At 43.0% G+C, this 12,423-nt stretch overlaps 1 protein-coding gene across 2 annotated transcripts in view; it reads right to left on the bottom strand.

Moving 5' to 3' along the window:
* LOC110071093 (L-threonine 3-dehydrogenase, mitochondrial) overlaps nt 1-11,855 on the bottom strand; it is a 28,167-nt gene extending 16,312 nt beyond the window's left edge. The window contains exon 1 of one of the 2 annotated variants that reach the window (XM_020778820.3): nt 11,732-11,855. Coding sequence is in view for 1 of the 2 variants with exons in the window: in XM_020778822.3 (XP_020634481.3) it covers nt 1,228-1,273 (46 nt within the window). In the remaining variant the exon portion in view is untranslated. Of the gene's footprint in view, nt 1-1,227; nt 1,289-11,731 lie in introns of those variants that run through there. The other variant, XM_020778822.3, reaches the window with a different exon arrangement.
* Nucleotides 11,856-12,423: the final 568 nt, after the last annotated feature.

Raw genomic sequence — 12,423 nt, 5'->3', positions numbered from 1 at the left:
AACACCTGCCCTAGTAGGATGCTGCCAGTCCATGCCGACAATACAAGGGCAGATTGACCAACTGGCTATTTTCTACATGCTCAGACTTTCAACCTGTCATTGCCTGGTTGAGAGATGGCTGGATCATCACACAGCTAGCACAGGAGGCTCCTAGCAACATTTTCTAACCCAGTAAATTACATTTGCTCCAGGGTTATAGCCTGTTATACAGAACTAGTATTAAAGTGCACCATTCAGGGGGAGCAAATACTACATGTCCTTCCCACAGACCCGAGCCATTCTGCACTCCTTGGCTTGTTCCCTCAATGTCTGCAAGTGCAGGAAGAAGGAACAGAACAAGCTAAAGGTAACAACAGGTATATGGGATATTTATGGGGAAGAGACCCCCTGCACACCCAAACATACAGACATTATAACACCACTCAATCCAGAAATGCCCTGATTTCAATGCTTACTGAAATGCGTATGTGCTATGGAGAAGCATCGCCTTGCAGGAGTCACATTAAATCTACGTTTCACTTTTCAGCTTACAGTCACGCTTTGCACACCCTACGTAAATGCAGTTAAGTTTAGCTCGACCGAGGGAGAACTCCGCACATTTATTTGTCCAGGACAAGACTGACGCCGTGTCAACAATTATTTACTTATAGCACAATATTCAATTACTGCAGTGTCCATGTGATTAAGTAACATGGCTATCATACATTTCTGCAGTTCTAGGGGAAGCGCCTTTTGAAGCACACAACAGCCAAAATTAGCACACTTCTTGCTAAACCTGCCCATTGTCAATCTTCTGCAGGTGTTCAGGAATCCAACTGAAGATTCAGATGACTGCTAAAATTATAGGATTATTTTCTCACAAGTGTGCAGTGAACAAATAAGAATTACCTATGCTACCATATGGCAATAATTTCTCCACAGATACTCCAACCTAGAGCTCTGCCCATCATAATTTTGCATTAGTATATCCACAGAAGCGATTTCCAGTAAGTTGAATTTTCATAGAGATAACCCATTTAAATCTAACCTTCACCAAGATCAGCGTCTGTGTAATCAGCAAGCTGTATCTGCAACCTGCGCCTATAATTCTGCTCTTGCCCCATTTAGAGAAATTTTATTTATTTTTCCCACCATAAAAATACTTCTTTTTTTCTAGAAGGCAAGTCTCGGCCTGCCTCCCTCCCCCAGACGCCAAGGTAACACAACATACTTTCGGTCTCAGCTTACCTTCCTTTCCGGCAGTTGCTTTGAAAAGCAAAAGGAAGAGGGGCATTTATAGGGCACAGCCTCCCTTGCTGAGCCAATTGGCATTCGAAAGGCAGTGGGTGTTGCCCATTACGCAGAAAAGGGTGTGCATGTGTGCTCATGGCAGATGGACACATCAGTTTGTTTGATTTAGTAATCTGCAGAGCTGGAAATATAACAGTCTCACCCACGAAGAGGCAGAGAATTTTGAAGACAACAATTGAAAGGGTGTTTTTCCAGTACAGGGCACAATTGCATGGATGACTGGGCTTATAATTTATTGTATCTCTCCTCCAACAGCAGGAGGCTAAGCTAACACATACCGTTCGGCTCCCTTTCCAATAGAGATCTCAGAAGCAGTGTGGTTTGATATGTACATTTAAGAGTTGCAAAACAAAGAACTGCAGGGTGGATTCTAAAAAGACGGAGAGAAACCCAACATATAAAGTGTGCTGCTTTTATTACAACCCCCCACCGCCAAATGCTTAGAACACTTTCTGGGCAGTTTACAATTTAATTATAGTTAGTTAGGCATCCTTCAGTCTCAAGAGACTATGGTCATATGCTCTGTATAGAGGAATTGGAACAGCATCTAGTGTGGCTGAGAAGACCAATTCGAGAGTGATCATCCCTTCCACACTGAAGAAAAACCCAATCTGTCCCGTCTGGCTCCCTGGTTTGGCTGGATTCAGGACGGCCTCTTGGCCTTGGCCTGCTGGACAAGGGTCTCTTCAAATTGGCAGCGGCCGTGCCTCCAGGCTGAACGCTCAGATGTCAGGGTTTCCCATCTGTTGAGGTCCATTCCTAAGGCTTCAGATCCCACTTGCAGATATCCTTGTATCGCAGCGGTGGTCTCCCTCTCTGGGGCGATTTCCCTGCACTCATTCTCCATACAGGGAGATCTTTTGGAATCCGACCATCAGCCATTCTCACGACATGCCCAAGCCAATGTAGACATTGCTGTTTCAGTAATGTATACATGCTAAAAATTCCAGCTCTTTCAAGAGCTACTCTATTTGGAACTTTGTCCTGCCAGGTGATACCAAAAATGCATCGGAGACAACGCATATGGAAGGTGTTCAGCTTCCTTTCCTGCCGTGCACAAAGGGTCCAGGACTCACTGCAGGACAGGAGTGCGCTCAGGACATTCTCTGGGCAGTTTATAATTTAATTATGCAGTTTAACATTACTTTAATTTCAAGCCTTGCCAGCCTGTGAACAAATAAAACCTGGTGTCAGTGTCTTTAAGGCAAATGGCCAACAGCAGGGTACATAATTGTTGCCCACCACCACCACCAGGGTACTACCAAATTTACCGACCTTGGAGGGCTAGAAGGCTGAGTAAACTTCAAGCCAGCTACCTGAGTCCTGGATTGAACTCTGCTTGTGAGCAGTCTCTTCACTGCAGTACTTCAATTTAACCACTGTGCTACGACAGGGCTCCTATATGCCAAATCACACAGCTGGTAATCTCAATACTGTACACTTAGAATCATAGATAAGTTAAGTTAGAAGGGGCCTACAAGGCCATCAAGTCCTCTCCGGCCTCTCACTCCCATGTTGGCCAGGCTTAAACACAAATAAACAGACAATAAAGATGATTCACGATTAATAGATCAATCTACAATCAGTTACAACTCAGGTACACAAGGCACACCAATTTGCAGGCAAAACATATTCATGAAATACAAGAATTACTTAAAGCCGACCCCAAACCATCTTGGCCTAAAGAAAAGCTCTCCCTTCTGACAAATGCGATGATCAACCAGGACGTAAACACTCACAACTGTAAACATCCTTAGGTATATTTCACATTTATTTCTATGCAGATGTGGCTGCAGTCCAGGCCTGTCCGGAGAACGCGACTGTGCTGCTCTAAAATCCAGTTGCATTCCCCACTATTGTAGCATACACAGTGTCCCACTTTACTGCCAAAGCGAAATGTGGCATCTCATTGCCCTCACAAACACTGCTCTACATAGGACTAGAAAAATAAATATTTCCAATTATTCCAACTATTCCAGTCGCACAGAAAACAGTCACTGCTTAGTTTATCTTTCACAACAAACACAGGTTGGTCGAGTGGACTGAGGGGTCGTGAGTGGCGAACGTCACCTATGAGATTCTCTCTATGTTAAAGATGTCTAAACCAGTCCTGATTAAGTCTTGTATCCAGGGCACCAGGAAAACTAAAAAAATAGAAGTTTTTTTTTCCAGGCAGCACCAAATCTAACACTACTATTTACAACCACAGAGGATCTTGGAACACAACTTTTCTCCTTAGGCAAAACGTATACTCTTAAGTACACGAAAACTGATGCAATCTCGTGTTACTTTAATTTCAAGCCTTCCCAGCCCACAAACAAATAAAACCTGCTGTCAGTGTCTTTAAGGCAAATGGCCAACAGCAGCAGCAATAAGGAAGGCCATATGGTTTTGTGTGTTATTCATTAATGCTGCACTTTTAAGGAGGAAGAAATACCAGCGGCGTGGAGAACCATTAAAGACAGATATATCTAAAGGGACATGGCTGGCCGGTAGCTAAATGAGGAATCCTCTCCGGCTGTATCGTGAGAGACCACCAAACTGACAGAGCGACTTTCACACCTGCGAAGTATACAAAATTCTAAGAAGTATATATAAAGGGAGAGCCCTCCGGCTTCTGCATCAATGGCACAAAATTGAGGTGATAAGGAACTTTATGGCTTTGGATTGTAGAACAGCAAGTTCTTCAAGATTCTGGCACTTTGTTAAAAGAGAACATTTTAAAAAAATCAGAAACTAGTATGGAATGATGTTAATACTATATAGCTCCCCATAACTAGCCTTATATAGGGAAGCTTAGAGCCACACTTATTTTCTCCACATGCGTTTTCGACACAAATCGAAGGGGACACCCTCTTAAAGGTGTCACATTCGAGTTGAAAGAAAAATAGGTTGGAGATCATCAACAGCTTGGGGGATAACGAATGACATGGGGGTGTGTGTAATCTCAGTAGAAAACTGGTGCATGACCCCAGTCCAAAACAAATTCAAAACAAACTGTCCAAAACAATTCAGGGGAATGAACCCCTAGGCTAAGCTGTTCTGACAGTACAATTTTAGGCACAGTAATTCATGTCTCGAACTGTACTGTTGGAATCCCCTCACCAGGAGAGAGGCGGCCTACAAATGACGATTGCTCAATCTTCAAATGTAAGTGTCATCCGGTTCAAGAGGTCTTGCCCGAGATGAGGTAGAAAAAAATTACAGCCCATCAGATGTCTTTTTTAACAACATATAAATAAGTAGCTAGACATCCACTACTGCAAACAATAGGATTTAGTACACTGGATTTTATTATTAATCTTTTGGCAACAGCACAGCAGGTTCATACAGGTGCTCACGTTTCTTGGCTTTGGATCTGCGGTGGCAAATCCCTCTCCCAGACTCGCTTTGATGCTGCAACTTCCATTTTAAATTTCAAGACGCTCTCAAATGACGCCCTACAACTCTTACTCATGAAAGATAAGCACCAAGTTAACCTCTAGCTCGCACACACCGCAGTGAGCAATACCGCTGATGCAGCAATTATGAGGCAAGCTATTCAGGCAATTTTATTCGTCTCCCACCGCCTTCTCAGCTGCTGCAGGAATCCGAGGATGCTAGAGAGGGCACGTAGCAGCCTGCGAAGTGCTACGACGACAGAAATTCCAAAACTCAAAAGCAACTGGAAGACCAATATAGGAATTCCACATTTTTAAAAGAAGTTTCTTTTTCAAAAAGACCATCTCAGGTAGACTCTGGAAAGGAGGGACACTTCCGTCTAATTTTTTTCCCATTCTTGTAATAAAAAAAACAACATTTTTTTTCAAAGTGCAAAACTGTCCACAGGAATAATTTTATGGGATTACTCTAGGCCAGGCTTGTCCAACCTGCGGCCCAAGGGCCGCATGCGGCCCAGGTCAGCTCGTAATGCGGCCCAGTGCAACTTTTTATTTTTAAAGAAATTCCAAAGTTTCAAGTTACACTGCCGGCGCTTGCGGACGGGGCATGTCACAACAGTAGAAGGGGAGAGAGGGAAGGAGTGGGAGGGGAAGGGACAGGGGGGCTGCGTGACTGCATTGCGCCATCCCCATCAATAGGTGGACCCCCTCCCGGCCCCATAAAGCTGCCGGCGTCGAAGCTGGCAGCCTCTGCTGTCTGAGATCGCAGCTGCTGGTAAGTGCACTTGGAGCAGGGCTGCAGAGGACGGCTAAGGCTGCCCCCCCCCCATGTGGCCCAAACCAAATGTATGTGCGGCTCAAACCAAATTTTCATCTTCTAATGTGGCCCAGGGAAGGTGAAAGGTTGGACACCCCTGCTCTAGGCTTCCAACTCTGTGATTCTATGATAATGACAACATAGGTCTCCAGCAGTCTCTTGTTTTTGTATTCATTTTTCAATTAGGCCAATTGCCAAATATCCTATTTATTTAAATAGCAGCCATACACTAAGTTGGTTCACATTTTCACCAGGCTGTCCACAAGAAACCCCAAATCTTTCCTGGTCAGTTGCTACCAGTTCAGATCCTACAGTGTATAGACAGAAATGGGATCTTTTTTTCTCTGCCTATCACTTTATCCCTAGTTCCATTGAGCACTGCCATTTTAATAGCTATACTGTATGCCCAGTTTGGACGAATTCTCTCACCGTTCCTGACAATTAGTTTTTGTTCCTATATCCTAAATAATTAAGTTTCATGAGCAAACACAGCTATTACCTTGGCCACCTCAACTGCTCTTTCATAATGAGATTTTCTATACCTCAAGCACCTTTTATTTTCTCAAAATCTGATCTGCATTTCTGTCCATGCTAATGTATCGCCCCAGCTCCTGATGTTACCACCTTGGAGGAGAGCCTATTTTTTGAGATGTTATAGCAGTAGTCCACAAAGGGTTCCCTTCCCCAAGAGATTGTTGGACTCTCAGGAGGGCTCACTGTTGTCAGCTGATGGGGATTGTGGCCCAACGGTGCCTGAACACCTGCCCACTCCCAATCCGATCTTCAGAGCCAACAAAATCATGGTCTTGTCCCCAAATATCTACGTGTTACTTTGGATCATACGCCAACTTATAAGAAACACTGCCAAAATATACTTGATAACATAGGTAAGACAAAGGAGTATATAGTTATACACATAGTCACTGCAGCCAGAATTCTGTATGCCAAAAATTGGAAAAGTCCGATGGTACCAAAACAAGAGGATCTTATAGAGAAGATACGGGAAACAGCTGAAATCAACATTTTATCAGAAGTGATGAAGGACTGCCCTTTACAAAAGGCAACTGAAAGATGGGACTTATTCTATAAATGGATTGAGTCAACAGACATCGCATAAAGAGCATACAGTACATTGAAATGAGAACTTAAACTTGGAAGGCAGAAAATAGTAAAAAGAGCAATTTGGAATTTTGACATGGCAATATGTATAGAATGGAAGTTAGTATGCGACTGTTTCTCCTTTTCCCCCTTAACCTCAATCCCCTTTTCCTTTTTGTCACCCTTTGTTAAAAATAAAATATTAAAAAAAAAAAGAAACACTGCCAAAATACAATGGAAAAAGTTTGCACAACATTCTTCACCTAGGGCACACCAACATGAAGAGCTGCAACCTTAGCTCTATCCTGCTTTGCAGGTGAAAACAACCAGCCTGGTGTGGTATAGTTCAGCCCATGTAAAACAGGTAGATGAAAGCTCAAGAATCGTTACTGGAGGTCTGACACCAAACCCCATTGATAAAACAAATTACTCAGCAGCCACTGCACCCAGTGACGTACGGAGAGAGGTGGCAGCTAATGGGGAAAGGCTCAAAGCATCAAACGAACATCAATGTTTTGGCTACCACCCTGCCCCTCCCAGATTAAAATCAAAGGAAGGTTTTTCAGATCATCCATGAAACTTGAAGGAACAGCTGAGAGTATCAGAACTATAATGTGGAAAGAAAGAACTGCCCAGGGAGAGCTCAGGAAATCTAGCCCCCAGCCATACAGAGAACTGTATAATGTGGAAGTCACTTAATAGATTATAGAGTTGGCAAAACTGAAGAAAATGGGTGTGTGTGTGTGTGTTCTGCATTAGCAGTCCTTTTTAAATATGAAGAATACTTTAACAAGCTACTTCACACCTGTGTTAGCTTACTCTGTCTTTCAACATGTGCCATGGAAGATTTGATGGTAGAGATGGGTATGAACCTCAGTTCGGAGGTTCATGCGGGTTCACATGCACGGCACCACAGGCGCCATGTGTTGCCTCCTCCCACCTGCTAGGCCGGATCCCCCACTCACCAGCCAGCACGCGCGGCTCTCCTCCTGCTCTTCAGCTGTTCCAACAGTCCCTGGCAGGAGCATGGGCTTCCCCACCTCCTTGACTGATCACCCATTCAGACAAGAAGCTAGACAGATGAACCCATCCTCCTGCCAGGGACTGGCTGAACAGCCAAAGAGGAGGAGAGGAACACACATCAGTCATTGAGCAGGGAAGGGAACACTTGTGGTGCTGTGTGCTTTGACAAGAAGAGGAAAAAGCCCCCGTGCCATCTAAATATTTACTTAACAGGTCCATTCCTATTCTCCCCATACTGTTTCCTCGATATATTAATTCAGTTCTTTAATTTTATTCAACAGTATGTGAGAGTATAACACTCAGTTTAACAAAATGAAATGGAATAAAGGATTCACTATTTATTCAGTGCATAAATAAGTGCATGCAACTGCTGGTAAGCAACATTCATAGTAACCTGCCTGATAGCCTTGAGACCCGCACCACACACATTGAGAACAATTCCAGAGCCCTGGGAAGGAAAAGGTTTCTAAAGATAATCCCACCCTCCACTTTGCACAGTGTAATTTCATTTTAGGGGTGAAACAAAATCCCCTTTTTAATCTATGGGACTGCGAGGGAGACCTTAACTGGCCTTGGAACTCCTTCCCTCTCCAAATCAGCCCTTTGCTTGTATGTATTTTGCACTTCAGATCAAGCAAAATAAACCACAGTGACTATCCTTATAAATGACTCCAAGGAGATAAGAAACTGAAGATAGAATAAAGTTTCCTCTTCTTTTGCCTGGTCCCTTTTAAAAACCACAGGAATTCTACATACAGATGATATATTCATCATATCTTTATGAATGGCAGCCAAACCAGCTGCCACTTTAACTATTTCTGGAGAAAGAAATCAGCTGGTCGGGTTGCAGCTGCTATGCACCCAACGGGGGGTCTCACCGCCATTAGGGAAACACGAAACACAATGAACAGAAACACACGGGAAGCATTGCTCTGGTTATCAGTCATTTTCTAACTGTGTTCTAAATCAAATCAAGCCCAAATTCCCATTAGAAGGCAGAATGACTAAGCTGGGGATATCATTATACATGAGAAAGTAAGACTCTCTGGCAAAGCCAATCATGTTTGGAAAAGTCCAAAAAAGTGGTGATGTTCCTCTGTCTCAGGATGGTGACAAAAAAATAAAGCAAAGGACAAAATGTTGTGGTACTTTAAAGACTTAACAGTTTCAGTGGGAGCTTTTGTGAATCAATATCTGTGAAGTCCAGCACTATCTGCACATCTTTAAAAATATTATAGTGTTTTAACTGGGCCTTTGATTTAGTATGGTGAACTTTCCTGGAAATTTATTTGAAGAGTGGCGTAACAAGTTCTATAATGGATAAAGCATGTGTCAGATTGTCCACCAGGTGGCAAAATCTGTGGCTGTCGCTGATGAAAGATACCCAGCTTTTGAAAAAGGAATACTGTACTGTACTCTCTAATGAGTACTACATACTGTACTTCTAAGGAATGAGACAAAAAGGTGGCTTTGAAGGCATTTCTGAATGGCACGCTGCGGCAGGTACAGGAGGTTTTTCAAACGCTGACCAGAACTTCAACGCAACAGCCAAAGAGACATAAACAGTTGCAGGTGACAAACACTGGTCTATAGAATCACTGGACAGCTCAGTGGGTTTAGGTCTCTGTCTGGGAAACCAGAGGTTGGGAGTTCAATTCCCCACTGTGCCTCCTTGACAGGGGCTGGACTTGATCTATAGTTCAAGCCCTGCAGTTCTAAGATGATGATTGGAGAGGGGTACTGAAGGGTGCAAGGGTCTGCAGCAGAGCCAAGGACAAAAAGAAGCCCTTTAGAGATGCACTGGTGGGATGAATCAGTGCTCTTTTTCTAGGCACCAATACAATTTATTACAAATTAATTTATTACAATTCTACCTGGTGTCACAACAGGAGGGAGTAGGGGAGGGAAGACAAGACATTATAGGAACACCTTTGAGGGTTGTCACCCTAAAATGCATTTGCTGAACCAGGAAAAAAACATGTAGCGATAGGTTCCTCATCAGGTAACAAATCACACAAGTACGTTAGGGGATTTTAAAGTAATGGACAGAATCCTACTGGTTCGTTATACAGTACAAAAGTGCCAGCTCACGCGACTGACTGCTGATGAAGGATAGAAGCAGTGACTTGCTAACTAATGAAAATTTGACAATACAATTTGCATCACTGAACTCAACGCTGGCAGAAGTAACCAAAGGGAGTCGGGCCACTGATTTAGAGCTATACCTTTTAAGTCTATAAGCGTTAAGCGGAGCTACTAACAACGGGACCCTTTGGAAGTCATTAATTCACAGACCTGCCATAGATCACAGGCTCTGATTGTCTTTCCGGCTCTCACATGACAGAATCAAACCAGGAATAATCCATAAACCAGGTGGTCAAGCTGCAGCCATCCCAAGTAGAACCACCCCAGTCTCAGTTTGCAAGCAACCATATTTATAGCAATAGAAGCCTTATTAAAACCTTTACTGCCGATCCACTGCTGAAGGCCAAGCCATTTACTGTATCATCACCATCATCTTCGAACTGCAGAACTGGAAGGGACTCTATGGATCATCAAATCGGGCCCCCGTCCAGGAGGAACTGAATGCCAAACCTCTAAGCATGTCCACAAGCCCAGTTCTCTTTATTTTTCTCTCTCCCCCCCAATCACCCTAATTCATCATCCTCCTGCTCCGCTGCAGCTTTTTTTCTTGTGTGACATTTTAGATGGCAAACACTTTGGAGTGGAGACCCCACATCCTTTGCTACTTTGTGAAGCACAAATCATCAGACACATACAACATCGGACATATTCGTACAACTGAATGAAAAAGAGGCTCTCGAGACAAGTCTTTCCATTGTAAGCTGTATCATACAGGCTGAACATCTTATAAATAGAATATAGATCTGATTTACAACAAAATGGACAGGGTTTTCTTTAAACAATCCTAACTGAATCCCTGGATGCTGTTTTAGTTGGCATTTCTAAAATTTTAAAATGTTTTTAACCATTCAAAGTAATTTAATTGCTACTGTAGCTTAATTGCTTTAAACGTGTAATGTACTGTGTTTAAAAGTCTACCTTAACACTGTCTTGAGTGCCCTTATTATGAGACAGGCATCCTAAAAATAAGAGAAATATATGTCTTATATTATATCTCTACATAAAATCTATTTACTTCTAAGTACATATTTCAATAAATAACTCAAGAAGTAAATCTCCAATATATTCAGTCTGTATGAACACAGCAGCACTTAAAACCAGTTAAGTTTTGAAAGAGGAAATAAAATGTAATAAAACGGAACTTTCTTCTTCTTTTAAACTTGAGATAAGGTAGGGGTCACTCACCAGGGAGAGTGAGGTTGTAGTAAAAGAAATGAGAGGTGAATAGTCCTCAAAGGAGCTGAAACTTAAGGGAGTTTTTTGGTCCTTCGCTAGAGCCACCAAACGGCTGTTTATTCCTAATTTCTGTGTTTACCATTTTCATTATACAGTATATGCGTATGTTCCCTCTTCTGAAAACACTTCTGTCTTCCAAAGGGCAAAGAGGTGAAAACTATGACATTAAAATTACAAAGTGCAAAGAGGTGAAAATGATGGCATCAAATTAAAATTATCCAAGAACAGAGATTGCACTATTAGCCAGGAAAAACAACAACAACAACCCCTCCCAAAAACCTGTATTTTAGGATTTTAAAAAAAGAAGACGTAGGATAACTTTATCAGACCAAGAGAAATTTTGCAAAAACCTTTCTCCTATCAACCAAAACTTTAAAAAAGCAGGCTGTAGAAGAAGTAGCCAGCCTTGGGAGTCTGTACAAGCATTGGAGGGAACAAATAAATTAAAAATAATACCTTTATTTTTTTATTGAATTATTTATTGAATTTTTTTATTGATTGAATTCGTTGTTGAAACACTGAATATATATATATAGAGAGAGATATCCTGTATTACTTTAAAAATAAAGCCTCAACATGAGGGAAAACCATTAGAATTAGGAAACTAAGGTTAAAACAAAGCCTCAACATGAGGGGAGTAAGAAATTTAAGAGCCACGATGAGGGGGGGCATAAGGGGAAGGGAAGGAAAAGAGAAAAATCGTTATTTTTTTAAAAAAGGGGTTTTTCCCTTGCTCGCTCACCTTCCACCTCTTTCTTCAGCCACGGCCCGTCCCCGCCGCCTGGCGGCTCCGGCCGCGCACCCTTCCTTTTATACCGCGGCGCCGGCTCCCCTCGGCCAGCCCCGCCCACCGGGGGCCTCAGCCGCGGCCTCCTGATAGGCTAAGAGCGAGCCACAACCATCTCTCTCCCCCGCCGCGCCCCCCCAAGGGAGGGAAGGCAATGGACGCGTCCAGGCCCTCAAGAGCCTCGAGCGGCCGGCCTGCCGACTGCGGCTTCTCACGGGGTTCCTATGGAAACCGCTCGGGCGGGGAGTGAGAGGGAAAGGCGGAGCTTTGTTGCTATAAAAGAAAGGCCGACGCAGCGTGGGCTTTGGCGCAGTGACGTCATCCCCAGGCGCGGGGTGGGGGAGCGTGACGTCAGCGCCTCATTTTTCTGACGTCATATATCTATATACTTTCTTTTAAAAAAAGAAAGGAGGGCTTTTTGGAGCTTATTTATTTATTATTTTAGAGCTTTTTTATTTATTCAAAGGGAAAGGAGAAATGAAGGGGGGTGGGTAAAAATGACATCCACATTTAAAATTTATATTATTCTATAGTTTCTATCCACAGTTCTGTTAGTCCCCCGCCTTTTAAGAGGAAAAACAGGATGGAAGTTCAATGTATTCTCGAAGGCTTTCACAGCCCGGATCTCATCAGAATGGAAATTGTTT

Source organism: Pogona vitticeps, chromosome 1, assembly GCF_051106095.1.
Source record: "Pogona vitticeps strain Pit_001003342236 chromosome 1, PviZW2.1, whole genome shotgun sequence".
In the NCBI taxonomy this organism is placed as follows: Eukaryota; Metazoa; Chordata; class Lepidosauria; order Squamata; family Agamidae; genus Pogona; species Pogona vitticeps.
The sequence above is the reverse complement of the archived record's forward strand: the minus strand, read 5'-3'. Positions and strand labels throughout refer to the sequence as shown.